The sequence below is a fragment of the Convolutriloba macropyga genome, chromosome 2, assembly GCF_964194025.1.
Source record: "Convolutriloba macropyga chromosome 2, txConMacr16.3, whole genome shotgun sequence".
Lineage (NCBI taxonomy): Eukaryota > Metazoa > Xenacoelomorpha > Acoela > Convolutidae > Convolutriloba > Convolutriloba macropyga.
The window spans coordinates 33,592,888-33,615,771 of NC_134469.1; the positions used below are offsets into that span (position 1 = coordinate 33,592,888).

General features: G+C 36.9%; 1 protein-coding gene across 4 annotated transcripts in view; it reads right to left on the minus strand.

Moving 5' to 3' along the window:
- Positions 1-4,333: 4,333 nt before the first annotated feature.
- Positions 4,334-22,884, minus strand: part of LOC142358617 (polypeptide N-acetylgalactosaminyltransferase 1-like) — a 102,252-nt gene continuing 83,701 nt past the window's right edge. For 2 of the 4 annotated variants that reach the window (XM_075410067.1, XM_075410066.1), the window contains one exon: positions 4,500-5,131. In XM_075410067.1, the coding sequence (XP_075266182.1) occupies positions 4,976-5,131 (156 nt within the window). In that variant the 3' untranslated portion in view covers positions 4,500-4,975. Of the gene's footprint in view, positions 5,132-22,884 lie in introns of all 4 variants that reach the window. The other 2 variants (XM_075410063.1, XM_075410065.1) reach the window with 2 other exon arrangements.

Genomic DNA, 22,884 nt, shown 5'->3' on the forward strand with positions numbered 1-22,884 from the left:
CTACTACTACTACTACTACTACTACTACTACTACTACTACTACTACTACTACTACTACTACTACTACTACTACTACTATTATACAAATGCAGTCTAGGGTACCAGTTAAAAAGGGCAATAAGCGCCTGTATCCCGCCAAAATTATCTGCGTGTTGCAGCTCTATGCGACAGCTACAACATAGCTTACATTTGGACAAAATATTTTTCGCGCTCTTCCGTTGCTCCATACTTTGCCTACGTGGCGCACGGTCACTGCGCCAGTGCCCTACAGTAGAAGTCTCAATAGGAAGTCTTCATTGTTGAGGAAGGGCGACTGCTGTTCTAGTTATCTATAACCTTTTTTATTAAAAATCACCGTTACTTTTATAATGGTTTCTGATTCTCATATCTATTTTTTCGTAATTCTTTCTCGCTTTTGAGGCTTTAAATTGTGACCACTGTCACAATTTTTAAATGTATATAGGAGTTGAGTTACCGCCCCCGAGTTGACGGTTTACCCTTATAAGGGAGAGACTTCCTTTTAATTGACCGTTTACAAAATTTAATGAATTGTTACCTGAAAAAACATATTCAGGCATTCAATTATTTTGTCAATTCTAAAAGAATCCTCGTGACATGTATTTTGAAACCTAGAAAACGCGATCTGAACTGCAAGAGGGAGCGCGGAATCAACTTCTCTGGCTTAAATTAAGTGCTACTTGTTCGTTCTGTGAGTGCTGATGTTAAAATAACTGAGCAAATTTGTAAATTATTTATAAATATTTAGAAAATGAAAACATTCAAATTATAATAACTCTTTATAAGGAGAAGGGATAATGAAAAGACCCGGGACAAATTACAACAAAAATAATATTAGCACTTGAGGGCAAAACAATAGCTAATTCGACAGATTGAATGCAACTGGGTGGTTGGTTATTTAATTTAATTGAGGCAGGCCCATCTCAAATAATAATAATACCTATTCTTTCTTTCGCTTAATGAGGACGTATGATCTTGTGTGAAAATTAGCACCATGGTGATTCACCAACTTAACACTTTCTCATCAAACGGAACAATAAGTGCATTCAGAGCCATGTGATCAGACAGCAAGGGAATGATCAACGCAACAATCGTCAATGAGTAGTACTTGATGATTATGATTATCTATTTTCTGTAGCTGGATTGTGTTTTATAGCTATGCTGATCAGAACTATATAGCAGAGTGATTAAGTAACCAGCATTCGAAAAAGCATACCCGGCAGACTGCCGGAAAATAGCCGCCATCGATTCCCATAGCCTCGATTTGGATTGGAAGAACGGAAAATAATAACAGCACAGCAGGACAAGTCCTGAATTACATTTCAAAGAATTGAATTCAGTAATAACCTGCCATTTAACATTCTTACAGCAACAACAAACTAAGACAGCCATCAAAGCAATGCCACAAAATGCGCATGAAAAATCTGAAAACAATCTAAATTATTTTTCCAAGATTAAGTGTTCTAAGATTTATCAAAAACAATACTTCAAGAAAACATTGCCTCTATACATCCTTAGAATGAGTACACAATACAACAACCTTGTGGGAATCAATGACAGACAAAGCCAAAAAGCGATAAGACCATAAGAAGAACATTAAAAACAACCAACTAACGTCGGGCGAATTGCATCAAAAAAGACCGGTGAGCTGTTGGCGTCGGGGGGAGGGGGTGTGACCGGAGTATGTGTGAGTATGGGGGGGGGGGTCACTCCATGGGGGTAGGGTTGCGAAGGATAGATGAGAGAGGGTTCAAATCGAGATGTGGAGGAGGGTGGACAATGGGAGTGTTCGGGCGGAGGCTAATGGCGGGGGGTGACTGTAGATCGTCAAAATTTCAAGATTCAGAACCGCCCTTCACAACATGAAAGTGTCTCCTAAAAACAGTTTTGGTAAATCGCTAGAGTACAGTAAGGCTTCCAAGCACTACATTTTTATCCTGTTTTTGAAGATAAAATGTCATAGGGAACATACAAAAAAATTGTCAGGCGAAAAATCGACCAAAGACCACAGCACTTATATATTTGCTACAAACTTCGTTTGAGAGCAATTAAACAAGCAACACTAAAAAACCATGACTTTTGAAAGAAAGTGTCAAAATCATAGAAGACTGCTATGAACGCAAGCAACTAAATCGATTAACCTATTCTTTTCAGCAACCGATGAAATCCTTTATTAAAGAGACTAAATGATAAGAACAATAACAAAAAATTTTTGCAAAAAATTGGTAATGCTTTCTGAACACAAAAAGTGTAATAGTGAAAAAAGAAATAGCTACGGACGGAAAAAACTGATTGAAGCACTAAAATCTCTTTTGCGGCCGATGAGCGCTAGGGTTAATAAGATTATAAGACTGATTATAAGACTTATTAGGTACAAAACTCAAAAATTCAGTAACAGTTTTTAACAATCAAACAGCATATAAGTCGTGGAAAGCAGTAGCTATGGGTCGAAAAAAATAACTCGATTAATTCGCGCTATATGATCGCCAGATGAAACCTGTCATTAAAAATACTAAGTTATAAGACAACAGAAAAAATAAAAAGTGCTGAAATCAAACTCACAAATGATTTACGAAAACAAAGTGTCAAAGTCATAAAAAGCATCAGCTAACGAGTTGGTGCATTCAAGTAATTGCAAATAGACAGCTTTCAACCTACTCCCTTTGTCTCTTCATTTGCTACTCTGGCATGATTAAAATCACCAATAATTTCACTTCTCACTGACGTGAAAAATAGGGAGATGTGAACAGACTTTAAAAACGTTAACGGAGTAACGTCGGAAAGAATTGCTCTAGAACAACTTATGGAGCACTAATCTATTACAGCCTGCAAAAATTGTCGAGCGAGCTTCAAATGACGTCCATAGAGGTTAGTATAAACTACTATAGCCATTAATAAAACTTGAAGTGAAAAAAATGGCAGCAATCTTGGCTAACTTTTCATTTGGCTCTTTGTAGTAAACTGCCGCCACTCGAGTTCAGCTGCTGACACTTGTAAATGCGAGCAAAAATTAAATCACGCAAACAAAAAAGTAAAGGGAGCAACATTCAATCGCTAAGTCATTTCGGTCAAGCAAAAATTTTGCGTAAACAAAGACCAAGACGTTTACAATGATTGCTTCAAACATTGCGCAACTCAATGCGTGAAAGAATTTGAAGTCATTCAGTTGAAACAGTGATTCAAGTGAGTCATGCGACTAAAGTGACAGCCTTGCTTTTTGTAAAAACGAAAATCGTGATCAAGAAGTAAATCGAATTTGAAAGATACTTAAATCTTCTGCTCCTGACCAGCAAATCAAATGAACAATGACAGTAAAAAAATCACTAGTTTATAGAAAAAGAATAATTAGGCATTGCAAAAAGTTTAAAGCGAAAATCCTGAAGATTAAACTTATGCCAATTAAATATAACCATTGATTCGCCCACAAGCTTTGAGAAAGATTTATTAGTCCAACAAAGAAGGAAATAAATTTTGAAGAAAATGAAATTAAAAATTCTGCTGAAAAGCCGTTATTTTATGTGATCTTACTATCTGCAAAACGTTGTTCTTGTCTCTAGAAACTATCTAGTAACCCATATTCAAGTCGTGTAGATTTTTTTGCACCAAATGACCGCACAACTCAAAATGCGACAAAACCTCAGAGGGAAAAAATTGGAGAATTTAATGAGAAGCCGTTATATTTCGTGATATTAAGATCTTCGAAGCCTTTTAGTTACCCAAACATATAGCTGAGAACGAGAAATAAAAAGAAACTATGAGTTTCAAAAGATCTTGAAATCCACTTTCCCTCCCCCCCCCCCCCCCCCCCCAAAAAAAAAAAACAAAAAGTGAAAATTGAAGCATTTTTGCTCAAAATTACGAAAAGTTGAATTTTTCAGCTGGAATTTAGGCCTTCCTAGCGGCTTCATCAACCTAAGCACATGGACTACGAAAGCCAGCCTAGGGCCTCAAATTTTTTATCCAACTGTGCGTTACCTGATTATCACGTTTTCAAAGCTCAAAGTGATAGAAAATTTTGTGAAAACAAATATTATACAAAAAAAAGAAATAGAAAAGGCAGCACCAATAGAATCCACTTTTAAATTGTAAAAAAAAAGATGAACGCCTTATTAACAGCCTTTTATAGGCTTACGGCGGCTATTATTAAACAATTCACACACTTTTTAAAAGATTGGAGTTTTAAAAAAACTGCATTGAAAATGCCGCATGTGATAAATTGCTTGTTCAGCAAGAATTTGTTCACACCTACTTCCTACTTTTCTCGCTATCTCTCTCTCTCTCTCTCCCTCTCAAAATTGCAAAATGAACAGTAAATATCTTCTGTCTGCTCTGCAGCGATTTGACCTAAACACTTTGTTTTCACTAACTTCACATCGTGTTTTAAATATACTCCAACAATATTCCCGATGTAGAGAAGAAGTTCCACCAATAATGCTCTCCGAGTCATAATGAAAAGACAGCTACCCAATACAATTCAAACTATTTGAAATGTAAAAACAATGGGGCCGCTATAATAGCCGGCTGAGAAGATGAGGGCGGCGATTAATAACTTATAACCGGAAATCTACTGATAGCGGCATAAATATTGTCATGAATAGCACTGAGTTGTTTGCAGTGAAGTACGGAAATAAGGAGTGAGAATAATACAAACAAACAAACGTGCGAAATCAAATGAGTCGCATCAGCAAGTCTGTTAAAAAATATTGTACTGAGGAGTAACTCGCCCATTAGATGGGAAGGAGGACATTGTATCTTGCAACAATTAGCACTCGCCCGGCGAAGCTTTCACAATTTGCGTGTTAATGAATGATGTGGGTTCTGTTAGAAGTCTACATCAGAATTAGACAAAGGTCAGTTAGCTAATGCAAAGAAGGCAGCTAGCGGTCATTATGTATGGTTACACTGTTTCCCTGTCTTGTTAGGTTATTGTTGCCGTCATCTGATTAGTGGTGATAGTCTATATGTCAGCTGATGCTCGTGGTCTGTACTTCTCAATGGCTGCGATGATGCTGAACATCTGACTGGGGGAGTCGACACATGGTTGCACCATGAGATTGGATGTACCGTCTGTTGTTAAACATCCGCGAGTATTCGTGTGCATGAAATGCTGGTCCTAAAAGAATATTCAAACTTTTTGACATACAACAATTGGCATACAAAAATTAACCGGCTGACTTCAACCGAATTGCTCTCGAACGCCCGGCAGGGACTCGATTTAACTGTAGCCCACTTCAACAACGAGGGTTATCTTCTTGGTAAGATGTTATCAGAGCTTCCTCTAGACCACCACTCGGAAAATAGAATTTCGGCACGATTTTGATTGGACTTAGTTAATTTTGGCTACCTGCCTGAATTAAGGCGCGAATTAAGCTAGCTGCCGGAATTCTCAATCCGAGCAATTTAGAACAAAATCGACCAACGTCGGGCGAATTGCTCTCAAACGACCAGCGAGCGGTTAGCTTCGTCAGTAGCTAGTCACGGTTTAGTGAGGCTAGCTTTAGCATAATTAAAGGGTGAGGTGAGCGCAGCGGGGGGTGGGGGCAACGTGGGGGAGGGCAAGTGTTTGGCTGCACGGGGCCCTTAAGGCCTGAACGATGCGCAGGGGTAGGGATTGGGGGTGGGTGAAGTGAGAGGGGGCTGATGTGTGTGTGTGTGTGTGTGGGGGGGGAAGGGGTGTTGGGGGGTTAACCACTAAGAACCGCCCTTCGCACCATCAGTGTAAGTCTCCAAAACAGTTTCTGTGAATCGCATACTTGGACAGCAGTGAAAGGCTCTAAGAGCACTTAAGGCCCACTGGGTGCTACCTGTTGATCCCGTTTTTGAGTAGGAAAAGTCAAATGGGTCAGACGAAAAATCAGTCAAGCGAAAAATCGCATAAAAAAGACCGACAGGACTAATATAATAGCTAAAAACTTCGTTTGAGAGCAATTAATCACGCAAAAATGGAGCGTAAAAAGTCCCTCGACAATTCAGCTCAATTAAGCGAGCGATAGAATGCTCTGGTTGACAAAATTAAAAGCACGAAATGCAATTTTTGTGCGTTTAATTTTGTGGTAAACTACCTGTTTTAGAAATTAATTAAAAAAATTTGACTGCTGTCGGGCGAAATGCTCTAAAACAACTGCCGAGCAGTGGGCTTCGGCAGTAGCCAACTGCAGCTTAGGGATGTATCTGGTGGGCGTGAGCGGAGTGAGATAAGGGTTGGTTTGTGGGACAACTGGACACGAGGGGGGTCTAAATCGCCGGATGAGGGGAGGGGGGTTGCGGTGATAAAGGGGATCAAACTTTTAAGACCAGGAATCGTCCTTCACACCAAGAAATTTTCTCAAAACACTTACGGCGAATCGCATACTTAGAGATTAGTAACGCGAAAAGCTCTAAGAGAGCTACTCGGTCACTTATTGACCTCCGAACGCTACCTGTTTATCCAGTTTTTGAGGACGAAAAGTCCAACGGGTCATATAAAAAATTGGTCAAGTGAAAAAAATGCATAAAAAGACCACAGGACTGATATAATCGCTAAAAACTTCGTTTGAGTGTAATTAATCAACAACTTTGGTCGTTTCTACAGATATTCATAACGATCGATGCATGATCATCAGAAGTTTGGATGAACTGAGGATTTTACTCACAGACAAAATCTTACAAATTTCCATAAGCAGCTGTAAGTTGAGTCCCACGTAAAATTTGTTCAACTTGCTCATTGCTTAATATTTTTTTTAAAAAAAAATTGCACTGCGAGCTCGAGCAACTTTATGAGCAAGTTGAAGAGATTTCACGTGGGACTCAACATATTGCTGTTTATGAAAATGGCCGACTTCTATCTGGGTTTTCTCTGTCAGTAGTCCGCTCAGTTCTTCTGAATTTATAACTATCCTTCTGACGAAAATTCGTCGTTGATATAAAAATCAAATCAAATGGTCAAAACTAGGCTGACTAACGTTGGTTGCATTTTGTGCGTTTCTTTGCAACGAGTGTATTCTTGAAGGAAAGCGGTCAAGCAAAAAACTTTGCATAAAAGGCGAACGGATTCAGTATTTTCGCTACACTTCAGCCAAAAGCAAGTAAAGACATGACATTCTGTCATGATCAGGATTATGGTACGTATATTGCTCTAAATGTTAATGCCTAACGTTCCAAAACAGGTAAACACAACGTTCAAAAAGGTAAAGCCAACGTTCAAGTCCTGCACAAACTTGCTTCAGCTAAAAATAATTCAATACCATTACTCTATAGAGCCGTAGAAAGACCCGAAGTATTCAAACACTTGACACAAACTTCCTATAAGAGAGATTAACCATGCTTTCGAAATATTCAAATGGCCTAAAAATTACCAGCAAACGTCGAAAAAACGGCTCTTGCACGACTGGTGAGCGGAAAATCTTCATGATTTCATTTCCAGGGCTAAAAATAACTGGCAAATTGTCACCATTGAACACATTGACTCACATCAAAAGCAGAGATTTAGAGAACTTCTTCAAAGTGTCCAAAGTGTTCAAGTTGGTGTGCAGTTTCAGTTACTTTCTAAAATGACAAGTAATTCAGCTTCTAGACTGAAGGCCATAAAGCTTTATAACCATGAAAGCTACCAGCTGCTCTGATGAACTTTGATAGACTAATGCACTATGACTAAATGAGCGCGATTTATTAGTTCATCACAGGTGCTTTGATTTTGCTCCTCAATGTGATCAGATTCACTGTATCGCGTAAATCATTGAGCTAATTGGATTAACACATGTGTACCATATTATTAGCACTCTCGAGAAGAAACACTGCAAACAAAGTCAAATTGACGCACGAATATCCGAAAAATTTATTAAAACACCTGTTTGTCACTCAACTTTAAAGGTAGTTTGAAAAAAACAAGACTCAAAACAAATCGGTTTTTGCTCCCTTTACTACCCCAGGGTGACTAAAATCACCACTCTAATTTGATGTCTCATTGACGTGAAACGAAGAGCAGAAAAAAGGTTATCAGATCCTAAAAGACAGCGTACCAGAGTAGTATAAAAAGTGACCAGAACTTGACCGGGGGACACAAAAAGGAAAGACAAGGAGGCACACTTTGAGGATACTTTTTGGCATCATAATTTCCTTCGGCACAACAACCACGGGGTTGGGACAACAGAAGGTTTTTTGAAAAAAGGATAATTTTGGTCAGAGAAAAGGATAATTTTGGCCCACTTTTTGAAAATGAGGTTAACAAAGAAAGATGGTGATATGTCTCCAATTAATGTGAAAATTTGTGAAAAATACTTTGTGAGTGATGAAAAATGTCCGAACCAATTTTTTTCAAAAGTCGGAACTTTCAACCATTAGGGGGACATTAACTTGAATTTTTTAAAAAGAAACATGAAGTATAAAAAATATTTGTTACATTTTGATCACAAACAGATGTAATAAGGTGTGAAACATGTTTTGTGAGTGATAAAGTTTTCGGAAATTATTTTTTGAAAATCGAAATTATCAACGAGGGGGACATCAACGTGCGAATTTTTTCAAAGGTGGTCTAAGAGGATTTTACTGATTTTTTATTGTCTCAAATGAATGTGAAAAGGTGCAAAACAAGTTTTATGGGTGCAGAAAGATGTCCTGAAACAACTTATTCAAAAATCGAAATTTTCGCCCGATGAATGAACTACAATGCGCAAAAGTTTTTGAAAAGTGTGGTCTAAAAGGTTTTTTTGTGCATGGATGTAAAAAATTGTGAACGATATTTTGAGTGACAAAAGTTCACGGACACAATTTTTTCAATAATCAAAAATTTTAACCTATAGGAGGAACATTAACGTGTAACTTATCACACCTTTTCACATCCATTTGCGACAAAAACCAACAGAAACTTTCGAGACCACATTTTTCAAAAAAAAACTACGTTGTAGACAAATTTTATCACTCAAAACGTCTTACGGCATGAACGATGCGCACGGGTACGGATTGGGGGTGGGTGAAGTGAGAGCGGGCTGATGTGTGTGTGTGTGTGTGTGTGTGTTGTGTGTGGGGAAGGGGGTGTTGGGGGGGGTCAACCACTAAGAACCGCCCTTCACACAATCAGTGTAAGTCTCCAAAACAGTTTCTGTGAATCGCATACTTGGAGAGCAGTGAAAGGCTCTAAGAGCACTTAACGCCCACTGGGCGCTACTTGTTGATCCCGTTTTTGAGTAGGAAAAGCCAAATGGGTCAGACGAAAAATCAGTCAAGCGAAAAATCGCATAAATAAGACCGACAGGACTAATATAATTGCTAAAAACTTCGTTTGAGGGCAATTAATCGCCCAAAAATACAGCGTAAAAAGTCCCTCGACAATTTAACTCAATTAAGCGAGCGATAGAATGCTCTGGTTGACAAAAAGCACGAAATGCAATTTTTGTGCGTTTAATTTTGTGGTAAACTACCTGCTTTAGAAATTAATTAAAAAAAAACTGACTACTGTCGGCCGAAATGCTCTAAAACAACTGGCGAACAGTGGGCTTCGGCAGTAGCCAACTGGAGCTTAGTGATGTATCAGGTGGGCGTGAGCGGAGTGATAGTGGTTGGTTTGTGGGACAACTGGACACGAGGGGGGTCTAAATCGCCGGATGAGGGGAGGGGGGTTGCGGTGATAAAGGGGATCAAACTTTTAAGACCAGGAATCGTCCTTCACACCAAGAAATTTTCTCAAAACACTTACGGCGAATCGCATACTTAGAGACTAGTAACGCGAAAAGCTCTAAGAGAGCTACTCGGTCACTTATTGACCTCCGAACGCTACCTGTTTATCCAGTTTTTGAGGACGAAAAGTCCAACGGGTCATATAAAGAATTGGTCAAGTGAAAAAATGCATAAAAAGACCACAGGACTGATATAATCGCTAAAAACTTCGTTTGAGTGTAATTAATCAACAACTTTGGTCGTTTCTACAGATATTCATAACGATCGATGCATAATCATCAGAAGTTTGGATGAACTGAGGATTTTACTCACAGACAAAATCTTACAAATTTCCATAAGCAGCTGTAAGTTGAGTCCCACGTAAAATTTGTTCAACTTGCTCATTGCTTAATATTTTTTTTAAAAAAATTTGCACTGCGAGCTCGAGCAACTTTATGAGCAAGTTGAAGAGATTTCACGTGGGACTCAACATATTGCTGTTTATGAAAATGGCCGACTTCTATCTGGGTTTTCTCTGTCAGTAGTCCGCTCAGTTCTTCTGAATTTATAACTATCCTTCTGACGAAAATTCGTCGTTGATATAAAAATCAAATCAAATGGTCAAAACTAGGCTGACTAACGTTGGTTGCATTTTGTGCGTTTCTTGGCAACGAGTGTATTCTTGAAGGAAAGCGGTCAAGCAAAAAACTTTGCATAAAAAGGCGAACGGATTCAGTATTTTCGCTACACTTCAGCCAAAAGCAAGTGAAGCCATGACATTCTGTCATGATCAGGATTATGGTACGTATATTGCTCTAAATGTTAATGCCTAACGTTCCAAAACAGGTAAACACAACGTTCAAAAAGGTAAAGCCAACGTTCAAGTCCTGCACAAACTTGCTTCAGCTAAAAATAATTCAATACCATTACTCTATAGAGCCGTAGAAAGACCCGAAGTATTCAAACACTTGACACAAACTTCCTATAAGAGCAATTAACCATGCTTTCGAAATACTCAAATGGCCTAAAAATTACCAGCTAACGTCGAACAAACGGCTCTTGCACGACTGGTCAGCAGAAAATCTTCAATGATTTCACTTCAAAGGCGAAAAATAACTGGCAAATTGTCACCATTGAGCACATTGACTCACATCAAAAGCAGAGATTTAGATAACTTCTTCAAAGTGTCCAAAGTGTTCAAATTGGTGTGCAGTTTCAGTTACTTTCTAAAATGACAACTAATTCAGCTTCTAGACTGAAGGCCATAAAGCTTTATAACAATGAAAGCTACCAGCTGCTCTGATGAACTTTGATAGACTAATGCACTATGACTAAATGAGCGGGATTTATTAGTTGATCACAGGTGCTTTGATTTTGCTCCTCGGTGTGATCGTATTCACTGTATCGCGTAAATCATTGAGCTAATTGGATTAACACATGTGTACCATATTATTAGCACTCTCGAGAAGAAACACTGCAAACAGAAGTCAAAATTGACGCAAGAATATCCCAAAAAATTAATTAAAACACCTGTTTGTCACTCCACTTTAAAGGTAGTTTGAAAAAACATCAAGACTCAAAACTAATTGCTTTTTGCTCCCTTTACTACTCCAGGGTGACTAAAATCATCACTCTAATTTGATGTCTCATTGACGTGAAACGAAGAGCAGAAAAAAGGTTATCAGATCCAAAGTACCAGAGTAGTATAAAAAGTGACCAGAACTTGACCGGGGGACACAAAAAGGAAAGACATGGGGGCACACTTTGAGGATACTTTTTGGCATCATAATTTCCTTCGGCACAACAACCACGGGGTTGGGACAACAGAAGGTTTTTTGAAAAAAGGATAATTTTGGTCAGAGAAAAGGTTAATTTTGGCCCACTTTTTGAAAATGAGGTTAACAAAGATGGTGATATGTCTCCAATTAATGTGAAAATTTGTGAAACATACTTTGTGAGTGATGAAAAATGTCCGAACCAATTTTTTTCAAAAGTCGGAACTTTCAACCATTAGGGGGACATTAACTTGAATTTTTTTAAAAGAAACATGAAGTATAAAAAATATTTGTTACATTTTGATCACAAACAGATGTAAAAAGGTGTGAAACATGTTTTGTGAGTGATAAAGTTTTTGGAAATTAACTTTTGAAAATCGAAATTATCAATGAGGGGGACATTAACGTGTGAATTTTTTGAAAGGTGGACTAAGAAGATTTTGTTGATTTTTTATTGTCTCAAAAGAATGTGAAAAGGTGCAAAACAAGTTTTAAGCGTGCAGAAAGATGCCCTGAAACAACTTATTCAAAAATCAAAATTTTCGCCCAATGAAGGAACTACAATGAGCAAAAGTTCTTATAAAAGTTGTCGGACACAATTTTTTCAATAATCAAAAATTTTAACCTATAGGAGGAACATTAACGTGTAACTTATTACATCTTTTCAAATCCATTTGCAACAAAAACCGACAAAAACTTTCGAGACCACATTTTTCAAACTACATTGTAGTCCCCTGATAGCGTAAAAATTTAAATTTTCAAAAAAAAGTTTCCGACAAATTTTATCACTCAAAACGTCTTACGGCATGAACGATGCGCAGGGGTAGGGATTGGGGGTGGATGAAGTGAGAGGGAGCTGATGTGTGTGTGTGTGTTTTGTGTGGAGAAGGGGTCTTGGGGGGGGGGGTTAACCACTAAGAACCGCACTTCACACCATCAGTGTAAGTCTCCAAAACAGTTTCTGTGAATCGCATACTTGGAGAGCAGTGAAAGGCTCTAAGAGCACTTAACGCCCACCGGGCGCTACTTGTTGATCCCGTTTTTGAGTAGGAAAAGTCAAATGGGTCAGACGAAAAATCAGTCAAGCGAAAAATCGCATAAATAAGACGGACAGGACTAATATAATTGCTAAAAACTTCGTTTGAGGGCAATTAATCGCCCAAAAATACAGCGTAAAAAGTCCCTCGACAATTTAACTCAATTAAGCGAGCGATAGAATGCTCTGGTTGACAAAAAGCACGAAATGCAATTTTTGTGCGTTTAATTTTGTGGTAAACTACCTGCTTTAGAAATTAATTTAAAAAAACTGACTACTGTCGGCCGAAATGCTCTAAAACAACTGGCGAACAGTGGGCTTCGGCAGTAGCCAACTGGAGCTTAGTGATGTATCAGGTGGGCGTGAGCGGAGTGATAGTGGTTGGTTTGTGGGACAACTGGACACGAGGGGGGGAGGGGGGTCTAAATCGCCGGATGAGGGGAGGGGGGTTGCGGTGATAAAGGGGATCAAACTTTTAAGACCAGGAATCGTCCTTCACACCAAGAAATTTTCTCAAAACAGTTACGGCGAATCGCATACTTAGAGACTAGTAACGAGTAAAGCTCTAAGAGAGCTACTCGGTCACTTATTGACCTCCGAACGCTACCTGTTTATCCAGTTTTTGAGGACGAAAAGTCCAATGGGTCATATAAAAAATTGGTCAAGTGAAAAAAATGCATAAAAAGACCACAGGACTGATATAATCGCTAAAAACTTCGTTTGAGTGTAATTAATCAACAACTTTGGTCGTTTCTACAGATATTCATAACGATCGATGCATAATCATCAGAAGTTTGGATGAACTGAGGATTTTACTCACAGACAAAATCTTAAATTTCCATAAGCAGCTGTAAGTTGAGTCCCACGTAAAATTTGTTCAACTTGCTCATTGCTTGATATTTTCAAGTAAGATTTCGCACTGCGAGCTCGAGCAACTTTATGAGCAAGTTGAAGAGATTTCACGTGGGACTCAACATACTGCTGTTCATGGAAAAAATGGCCGACTTCTGTCTGGATTTTCTCTGTCAGTAGTCCGGTCAGTTTTTCTGAATTTATATAAACTATCCTTCTCACAAAAATTCGTCGTTGATATAAAAATCAAAACAAATGGTCAAAACTAGGCTGACTAACGTTGGTTGCATTTTGTGCGTTTCTTTGCAACGAGTGTATTCTTGAAGGAAAGCGGTCAAGCAAAAAACTTTGCATAAAAAGGCGAACGGATTCAGGATTTTCGCTACACTTCAGCCAAAAGCAAGTAAAGCCATGACATTCTGTCATGATCAGGATTATGGTACGTATATTGCTGTTCTGAGGCTTGTGGTGGTGAGAGCAAATTGGGCTGCTGAGTAAAATCATCTCAAATTGACCTGTTTACATTGAATATTAATAAAGGCGACAAACTTCTATGCATTATAAACCTGATATATACTCTAAATGTTAATGCCTAACGTTCCAAAACAGGTAAACACAACGTTCAAAAAGGTAAAGCCAACGTTCAAGTCCTGCACAAACTTGCTTCAACTAAAAATAATTCAATACCATTACTCTATAGAGCCGTAGAAAGACCCGAAGTATTCAAACACTTGACACAAACTTCCTATAAGAGCAATTAACCATGCTTTCGAAATACTCAAATGGCCTAAAAATTACCAGCTAACGTCGAACAAACGGCTCTTGCACGACTGGTCAGCAGAAAATCTTCAATGATTTCACTTCAAAGGCGAAAAATAACTGGCAAATTGTCACCATTGAGCACATTGACTCACATCAAAAGCAGAGATTTAGATAACTTCTTCAAAGTGTCCAAAGTGTTCAAATTGGTGTGCAGTTTCAGTTACTTTCTAAAATGACAACTAATTCAGCTTCTAGACTGAAGGCCATAAAGCTTTATAACAATGAAAGCTACCAGCTGCTCTGATGAACTTTGATAGACTAATGCACTATGACTAAATGAGCGGGATTCATTAGTTGATCACAGGTGCTTTGATTTTGCTCCTCGGTGTGATCGTATTCACTGTATCGCGTAAATCATTGAGCTAATTGGATTAACACATGTGTACCATATTATTAGCACTCTCGAGAAGAAGCTGATGAAAAATGTCCGAACCAATTTTTTTCAAAAGTCGGAACTTTCAACCATTAGGGGGACATTAACTTGAATTTTTTAAAAAGAAACATGAAGTATAAAAAATATTTGTTACATTTTGATCACAAACAGATGTAAAAAGGTGTGAAACAAGTTTTGTGAGTGATAAAGTTTTCGGAAATTATTTTTTGAAAATCGAAATTATCAACGAGGGGGACATCAACGTGCGAATTTTTTCAAAGGTGGTCTAAGAGGATTTTACTGATTTTTTATTGTCTCAAATGAATGTGAAAAGGTGCAAAACAAGTTTTATGGGTGCAGAAAGATGTCCTGAAACAACTTATTCAAAAATCGAAATTTTCGCCCGATGAATGAACTACAATGCGCAAAAGTTTTTGAAAAGTGTGGTCTAAAAGGTTTTTTTGTGTCACATGGATGTAAAAAATTGTGAACGATATTTTGAGTGACAAAAGTTCACGGACACAATTTTTTCAATAATCAAAAATTTTAACCTATAGGAGGAACATTAACGAGTAACTTATCACACCTTTTCACATCCATTTGCGACAAAAACCAACAGAAACTTTCGAGACCACATTTTTCAAAAAAAAAACTACGTTGTAGTCCCCTTATAGCGTAAAAATTTCAATTTTCAAAAAAAGTTTCCGACAAATTTTATCACTCAAAACGTCTTACGGCATGAACGATGCGCACGGGTACGGATTGGGGGTGGGTGAAGTGAGAGCGGGCTGATGTGTGTGTGTTGTGTGTGGGGAAGGGGGTGTTGGGGGGGTCAACCACTAAGAACCGCCCTTCACACCATCAGTATAAGTCTCCAAAACAGTTTCTGTGAATCGCATACTTGGAGAGCAGTGAAAGGCTCTAAGAGCACTTAATGCCCACTGGGCGCCACCTGTTGATCCCGTTTTTGAGTAGGAAAAGTCAAATGGGTCAGACGAAAAATCAGTCAAGCGAAAAATCGCATAAATAAGACCGACAGGACTAATATAATTGCTAAAAACTTCGTTTGAGAGCAATTAATTGCGCAAAAATAGAGCGTAAAAAATCCCTCGACAATTCAACTCAATTACGCGAGCTATGGAATGCTCTGGTTGACAAAAAAGCACGAAATGAAATTTTTGTGCGTCTAATTTTGTGGTAAACTACCTGTTTTAGAAACTAATTAAAAAAAACTGACTACTGTCGGGGGAAATGCTCTAAAACAACTGGCGAGCAGTGGGTTTCGGCAGTAGCCAACTGGAGCTTAGGGATTTATCAGGTGGGCGTGAGCGGAGTGAGATCGTGGTTGGTTTGTGGGACAACTGGACAAGATGGGGGGTCTAAATCGCCGGATGAGGGGAGGGGGGTTGCGGTGATAAAGGGGGTTCAATAATCAAAAATTTTAACCTATAGGAAGAACATTAACGTGTAAGTTATCACACCTTTTCACATTCATTCGCGACAAAAAACCGACAAAAACGTTCGAGACCACATTTTTCAAAAAACTACGCCGTAGTCCCCTTATAGCGTAAAAAATTCTATTCTCAAAAAAGTTTCCGACAAATTTTATCACTCAAAACGTCTTTTGAGTCAAAAGTCAATTTAGGCCACATTTTTTAAAAAAAATTACGTTTTAGTCACCCTATAGGTTTTCAAAAAATTTATGTTTTCGAAAAAATCGTTTCCGACAACTTATATCACTCAAAACCTTATACAACTTTCCACATCAAATTGAGACAAATTAAAAATTTTTGAGAAAACATTTCAAAGACTTTTACATAATAATTTTAAATTTCATCCTATAGTCCCCTATAGGATGAAACTTTCCGTTTTCGAAAAAAATGTTTCCGACGATTTTTATCACTCAAATCAACTTTTCACATGTCTTTGAAAAAAATCGACAACAAATTTTAGAGACCATATTTTTTGAAAAATGTTACAGGTTGTAGGGTGAAGAGATTGTTTCATAAACTTTTATAAATGAAAACGTGTCACAATTTGTCACATCCATTTGAGACAAAAAAAATTTGTAGATAAATTTCAAGTTTTACACGTAGTCCCGAAATAGGTTGAAAAAATACAGTTTTCGATTATCATTTGTGACCTGAAATCCAAAACTTTTGAGACCATATCTTTCAAGAAAAATTCGCACGTTGTAGTCCCCCTATAGGGTGAAGATTTGTTTTTGAAAAAAATGCTTCCCACAATTTTTATCACTCAATTCAACTTTTCACTTGTCTTTGAAAAAAAATCAACAATTTTTAGACACCACATTTTTTGAAAAATGTTACAGGTTGTAGGGTGAAGAGATTGTTTCATAAACTTTTATAATTGAAAACGTGTCACAATTTGTCACATCCATTTGAGACAAAAAAAATTTGTAGATAAATTTCAAGTTTTACACGTAGTCCCCAAATAGGTTGAAAAAATACAGTTTTCGATTATCATTTGTGACCAGAAATCCAAAATTTTTGAGACCATATCTTTCAAAAAAAAAATCACACGTTTTAGTCCCTCTATAGGGTAAAATTTTGTTTTCGAAAAAATTGTTTCCGACAACTTTTTTCACTCAAAACGTCTTTCAACTTTCCACATTCATTTGAGACAAAACCACCAAAATTTTCGAGACCACATCTTTCAAAAAAACTACAAATTGTTCTCCCCCAAGGTGAAATTTCTGGCGCAAGAGAAATTTGTTTCTGACACGTTTTATCACTCAAAACACCTAAAAGCTTTTCATGTTCATTTGAGAAATAAAACTTGAGACCATATCTTCTAAAAAATTTTACACTTTTTAATCCCCCTATAGGTGAAACTATAGGTGAAAATTGTTTCCGACGACTTTTTCCACTCAAATCAACATCCATTTGAAATCAAAAACAGACAAAAAAGTTTGAGACCACACTTTTTGAATTTTTTTTACAGTTTGTAGTCACTCTATAGGTGACTACAACCTGTATAGGTAACTACACACTAGCAAAGCCTAGAGGGGGCTAGCTAACCACTAAGACAAAAGCTGAACAGAAAATATAATAAGAAAAAATTCAAAAAATTGCCAAAATTCGTGATAATAAAACGTGGGAAACAAATTTATTGCAACCAAAAACTATTCTGAATTCCAATGAAGTTTTCTGGCCCTGAGGCTGAAAAATTGAAACTTTAGCCCAAAAATCTGAAAACTGCAATTTTATTTTGTAAAGTTACTGAAATCCGTGATATTAAAATGTTGAAAGTCGTTCGATTGCCATCAGAAGCTATGCGATAAGTTGTTATAAAACCCTAAAGGAGGTGTTTTGGCCCCTGAAGCTGGCAAAACTCAACAAATGACAAAAACTTTCAACAAACTTGAAAAAAATTGCCAAAAACCAGTATCATTTTTCGTGATTCCCTTTGCAGTACCAAAACACATAGCTCAAAAAAAACGGCCATGGAAAGTAACTGTAAATTGCAAAGGACCTTTATCAACTTTGATAAAGGTCAATTCAAGACTAATCAAACGGAAACCTCAAAAAAATGACGAAAAACGTGGAAAAAATTGCTGAATTTTGGGCTCCAAGACTCCTAAAAAAATGATCCTTTAAGCTGCACCACTCTAAGCACTTGAAGGACTACTAAGGCCAGCTTTGGGACTCACTGGATGTCCCATTTTCAAAAAGGAAAGACAAGGGGGCACACTTTGAGGATACTTTTTGGCACCATAATTTCCTTCGGCACAACAACCACGGGGTTGGGACAACAGAAAGTTTTTTGAAAAAAAAAGATAATTTTGGCCCGAGAAAAGGATAATTTTGGCCCATTCAATTAGATGTGAAAGCGTTTGAAATAGACAAGACTTTTTGAAACTGAGGTTTAAAAAAATGGTGATGTCTCCAATTTATGTAAAATTTGTGAAACATACTTTGTGAGTGATGAAAAATGTCCGAACCAATTTTTTTTTCAAAAGTCGGAACTTTCAACCAATAGGGGGACATTAACTTGAATTGTTTTTAAAAGAAAAATGAAGTATAAAAAATATTTGTTACATTTTGATCACAAACAGATGTAAAAAGTTGTGAAACATGATTTGTGAGTGATAAAGTTTTCGGAAATTATTTTTTGAAAATCGAAATTATCAACGAGGGGGACATTAACGTGTGAATTCTTTCAAAGGTGGTCTAAGAGGATTTTGTTGATTTTTTTATTGTCTCAAATGTGAAAAGGTGCAAAACAAATTTTATACGTGCAGAAAGATGTCCTGAAACAACTTATTCAAATATCGAAATTTTCGCCCGATGAAGGAACTACAATGTGCAAAAGTTTTTGAAAAAGGTGGTCTAGTCTCTGATGTGTGTGTGTGTGTTGTGTGGGGAGGGGGTGTTGGGGGGTCAACCACTAAGAACCGCCCTTCACACCATCAGTGTAAGTCTCCAAAACGTTTCTGTGAATCGCATACTTGGACAGCAGTGAAAGGCTCTAGGAGCACTTAATGCCCACTGGGCGCCAACTGTTGATCCCGTTTTTGAGTAGGAAAAGTCAACTGGGTCAGACGAAAAATCAGTCAAGCGAAAAATCGCATAAATAAGACCGACAGGACTAAAATTGCTCAAAACTTCGTTTGAGAGCAATTAATCGCGCAAAAATAGAACTAAAAAGTCCGTCGACAATTCAACTCAATTAGGCGAGCTATAGAATGCTCTGGTTGACAAAAAAGCACGAAATGAAATTTTTGTGCGTCTAATTTTGTGGTAAACTACCTGTTTTAGAAACTAATTAAAAAAAACTGACTACTGTCGGGGGAAATGCTCTAAAACAACTGGCGAGCAGTGGGTTTCGGCAGTAGCCAACTGGAGCTTAGGGATTTATCAGGTGGGCGTGAGCGGAGTGAGATCGTGGTTGGTTTGTGGGACAACTGGACAAGATGGGGGGTCTAAATCGCCGGATGAGGGGAGGGGGGTTGCGGTGATAAAGGGGGTTCAATAATCAAAAATTTTAACCTATAGGAAGAACATTAACGTGTAACTTATCACACCTTTTCACATTCATTTGCGACAAAAACCGACAAAAACTTTCGAGACCACATTTTTCAAAAAACTACGTCGTAGTCCCCTTATAGCGTAAAAATTTCTATTTTCAAAAGTTTCCGACCAATTTTATCACTCAAAACGTCTTTTGAGACAAAAGTCAATCTAGGCCACATTTTTCAAAAAAGAATTACGTTTAAGTCACCTTAAAGGTTTCCAAAAAATTTATGTTTTCGAAAAAAATGTTTCCGACAACTTTTATCACTCAAAACATTATACAACTTTCCACATCAAATTGAGACAAATTAAAAATTTTTGAGAAAAAATTTCAAAGAATTTTACATAATAATTTTAAATTTCATCCTATAGTCCCCTATAGGATGAAACTTTCCGTTTTCGAAAAAAATGTTTCCGACGATTTTTATCACTCAAATCAACTTTTCACATGTCTTTGAAAAAAATCGACAACAAATTTTAGAGACCATATTTTTTGAAAAATGTTACAGGTTGTAGGGTGAAGAGATTGTTTCATAAACTTTTATAATTGAAAACGTGTCACAATTTGTCACATCCATCTGAGACAAAAAAGTTTGTAGATCAATAAAGTTTTTTCACGTAGTCCCCAAATAGGTTGAAAAAATAGTTTTCGATTATCATTTGTGACCAGTAATCCAAAATTTTTGAGACCATATCTTTCAAAAAAATCACACGTTTTAGTTCTCTATAGGGTGAAGTTTTGTTTTCGAAAAAATTAATTCCGACAACTTTTTTCACTCAAAACGTCTTTCAACTTTCCACATTCATTTGAGACAAAACCACCAAAACTTTCGAGACCACATCTTTCAAAAAAAACTACAAATTGTTCTCGCCCAACAAGGTGAACTTTCTGGTTTTCGAAAAATTTGTTTCTGACACGTTTTATCACTCAAAACACCTAAAAACTTTTCATATTCATTTGAGAAATAAAACTTGAGACCATATCTTCTAAAAAATTTTACACTTTGTAATCCCCCTATAGGTGAAACTATAGGTGAAAATTGTTTCCGACTTTTTCCACTCAAATCAACATCCATTTGAAATAAAAAACAGACAAAAAAGTTTGAGACCACACTTTTTGAATTTTTTTTACAGTTTGTAGTCACTCTATAGGTGACTACAACCTGTATAGGTAACTACACACTAGCAAAGCCCAGAGGGGGCTAGCTAACCACTAAGACAAAAGCTGAACAGAAAATATTATAGGAAAAAATTCAAAAAAATGCCAAAATTCGTGATAATAAAACGTGGGAAACAAATTTATTGCAACCAAAAACTATTCTGAATTCCAATGAAGTTTTCTGGCCCTGAGGCTGAAAAAATGAAACTTTAGCCCAAAAATCTGAAAATTGCAATCTTTTCTGTAAAGTTACTAAAATCCGTAATATTAAAATGTTGAAAGTCGTTCGACTGCCATCAGAATGTATCCGGTAAATTGTTATAAAACCCTAAATGAGGTGTTTTGGCCCCTGAAGCTGGCAAAACTCAACAAATGACAAAAATTTTCAACAAACTTGAAAAAAATTGCCTAGTATCATTTTTCGTGATTCGTGATTCGCTTTGCAGTACCAAAACATATAGCTCAAAAAACGGCCATGGAAAGTAGCTATATATTGCAAAGGACCTTTATCAACTTTGATAAAGGTCAATTCAAGACTAATCAAACGGAAACCTAAAAAAAATGACGAAAAAGTGGAAAAAATTGCTCAATTTTGGGCTTCAAGCTTCCAAAAAAATGATCCTTCAAGCTGCACCACTCTAAGCACTTGAAGGACTACTAAGGCCAGCTTTGGGACTTTAATGAAACAATGCTCACTGGATATCCCATTTTGAAAAATCAAACTCATGAAAAATAGGTGAAAACATCTTACAAGGAGCAATACAATCCAATTCTTGGATTAAAAATAGGAACGCTATAATAGCCGGCTCACATGATAAGGGCGGCTAGTATAAACATAGCCGGCAGATTGCTGGAAAAAATACCGTTGACGCGCTTAATGCAAATCGGGATTGAAACAGAAAAAGAGAAACTGACCGCATTTATTTCTGCTTTTTCAATGTCAAAAACTGTTCTAATTGGCGGTGCAGTTTCAGTTGGATTTTAAAAAAATACTTAATCCAGCCTCTAAACTGACAACTAATGAGCTTAATAAGAATATCATCTAGCAAACACTCTAATGAACTTTGATAACCTAATTCTCAACGACTTAACAACAGGGCTTTATCGGTTTAAACCGTCTCTTTTGATTTTTTGACTTACACAGTATTAACCAAATTGCGTAAATGAATAAGTGAAAGAATTTAAAATCCATTCAGTTGAAACAGCGAGGGAAGTAAGAAGTCAAACGTGAAAATCGTGATTTTTGTGAAACGAAAAAAGTGATCAAACAAACGACTAACGTCGGGCGAATTGCTCTCAAACAACAGGCGAGTGGTTGGCTTCGTCAAGAGCTAGCCACGGTCTATTGAGGATGGCTTTAGCTTGATTCGACTCTGCTTTTAGTTTTCTAGCCCTGTTAGAAAAAAAAATCAAAACTGATATTTTAAAAACTTGAAAAATTGCAAAATTTAAAAAAAAGCTTCAAGATTTTGCAGTGAGAATGTTCAAAACTATAATTTGTCTCTGGAGAAATGTCGAAGAACCCATCTGCAAGACTTGAAAAGCTTCGTTGGCCATTAACGATCGTTAAACTCAGAAAACGGAAAAAATATTGACAAATTTTGAAAACAATCAAAAATTTTAACAAAATCTTGCTAAAATTCAAGATATTAAAATCTCCCAAAGCACTTCATTGTCTCAAGAGACTATCCAGTATCCATATTTCAAGCTTCAAATAGTTTCACTGGCTCAAAGATTCATAAATTTGGAAAATGATAATTATAAACCGAAAAAATTGAAAAAACTGAATCATTAAAATATTGATAACCATTCCATTAACTCTAGAAAATATGCAACAGCTTATCATCAAACCTTGAAGGAGGTCCCTAAGATCTTGGTGCAAGCAAAATGATAAAAAATCCAAAAAGATTCAAAAAACCAATAAAAAATTGCAAATGTTTTTAAAAATTGCTGATATTGAAATCTTGAAAAGCATTCCATTACATGAAAATGTAATCGAATGCTTTTCAAGATTTGCTGAAACTTGTGATATTAAAACGTTGGAAACTATTTCTTGGCCAATAAAAATTTTTCAGTAACTTATTCTAAACCCGTAAGGAGGTTCTCTGGTCCCTGGGTCTGGAAAGACTTGAAAAATGAAAAATAAAAGTCAAAAAAATGAAAAAATACACCTTTTGTCAAAA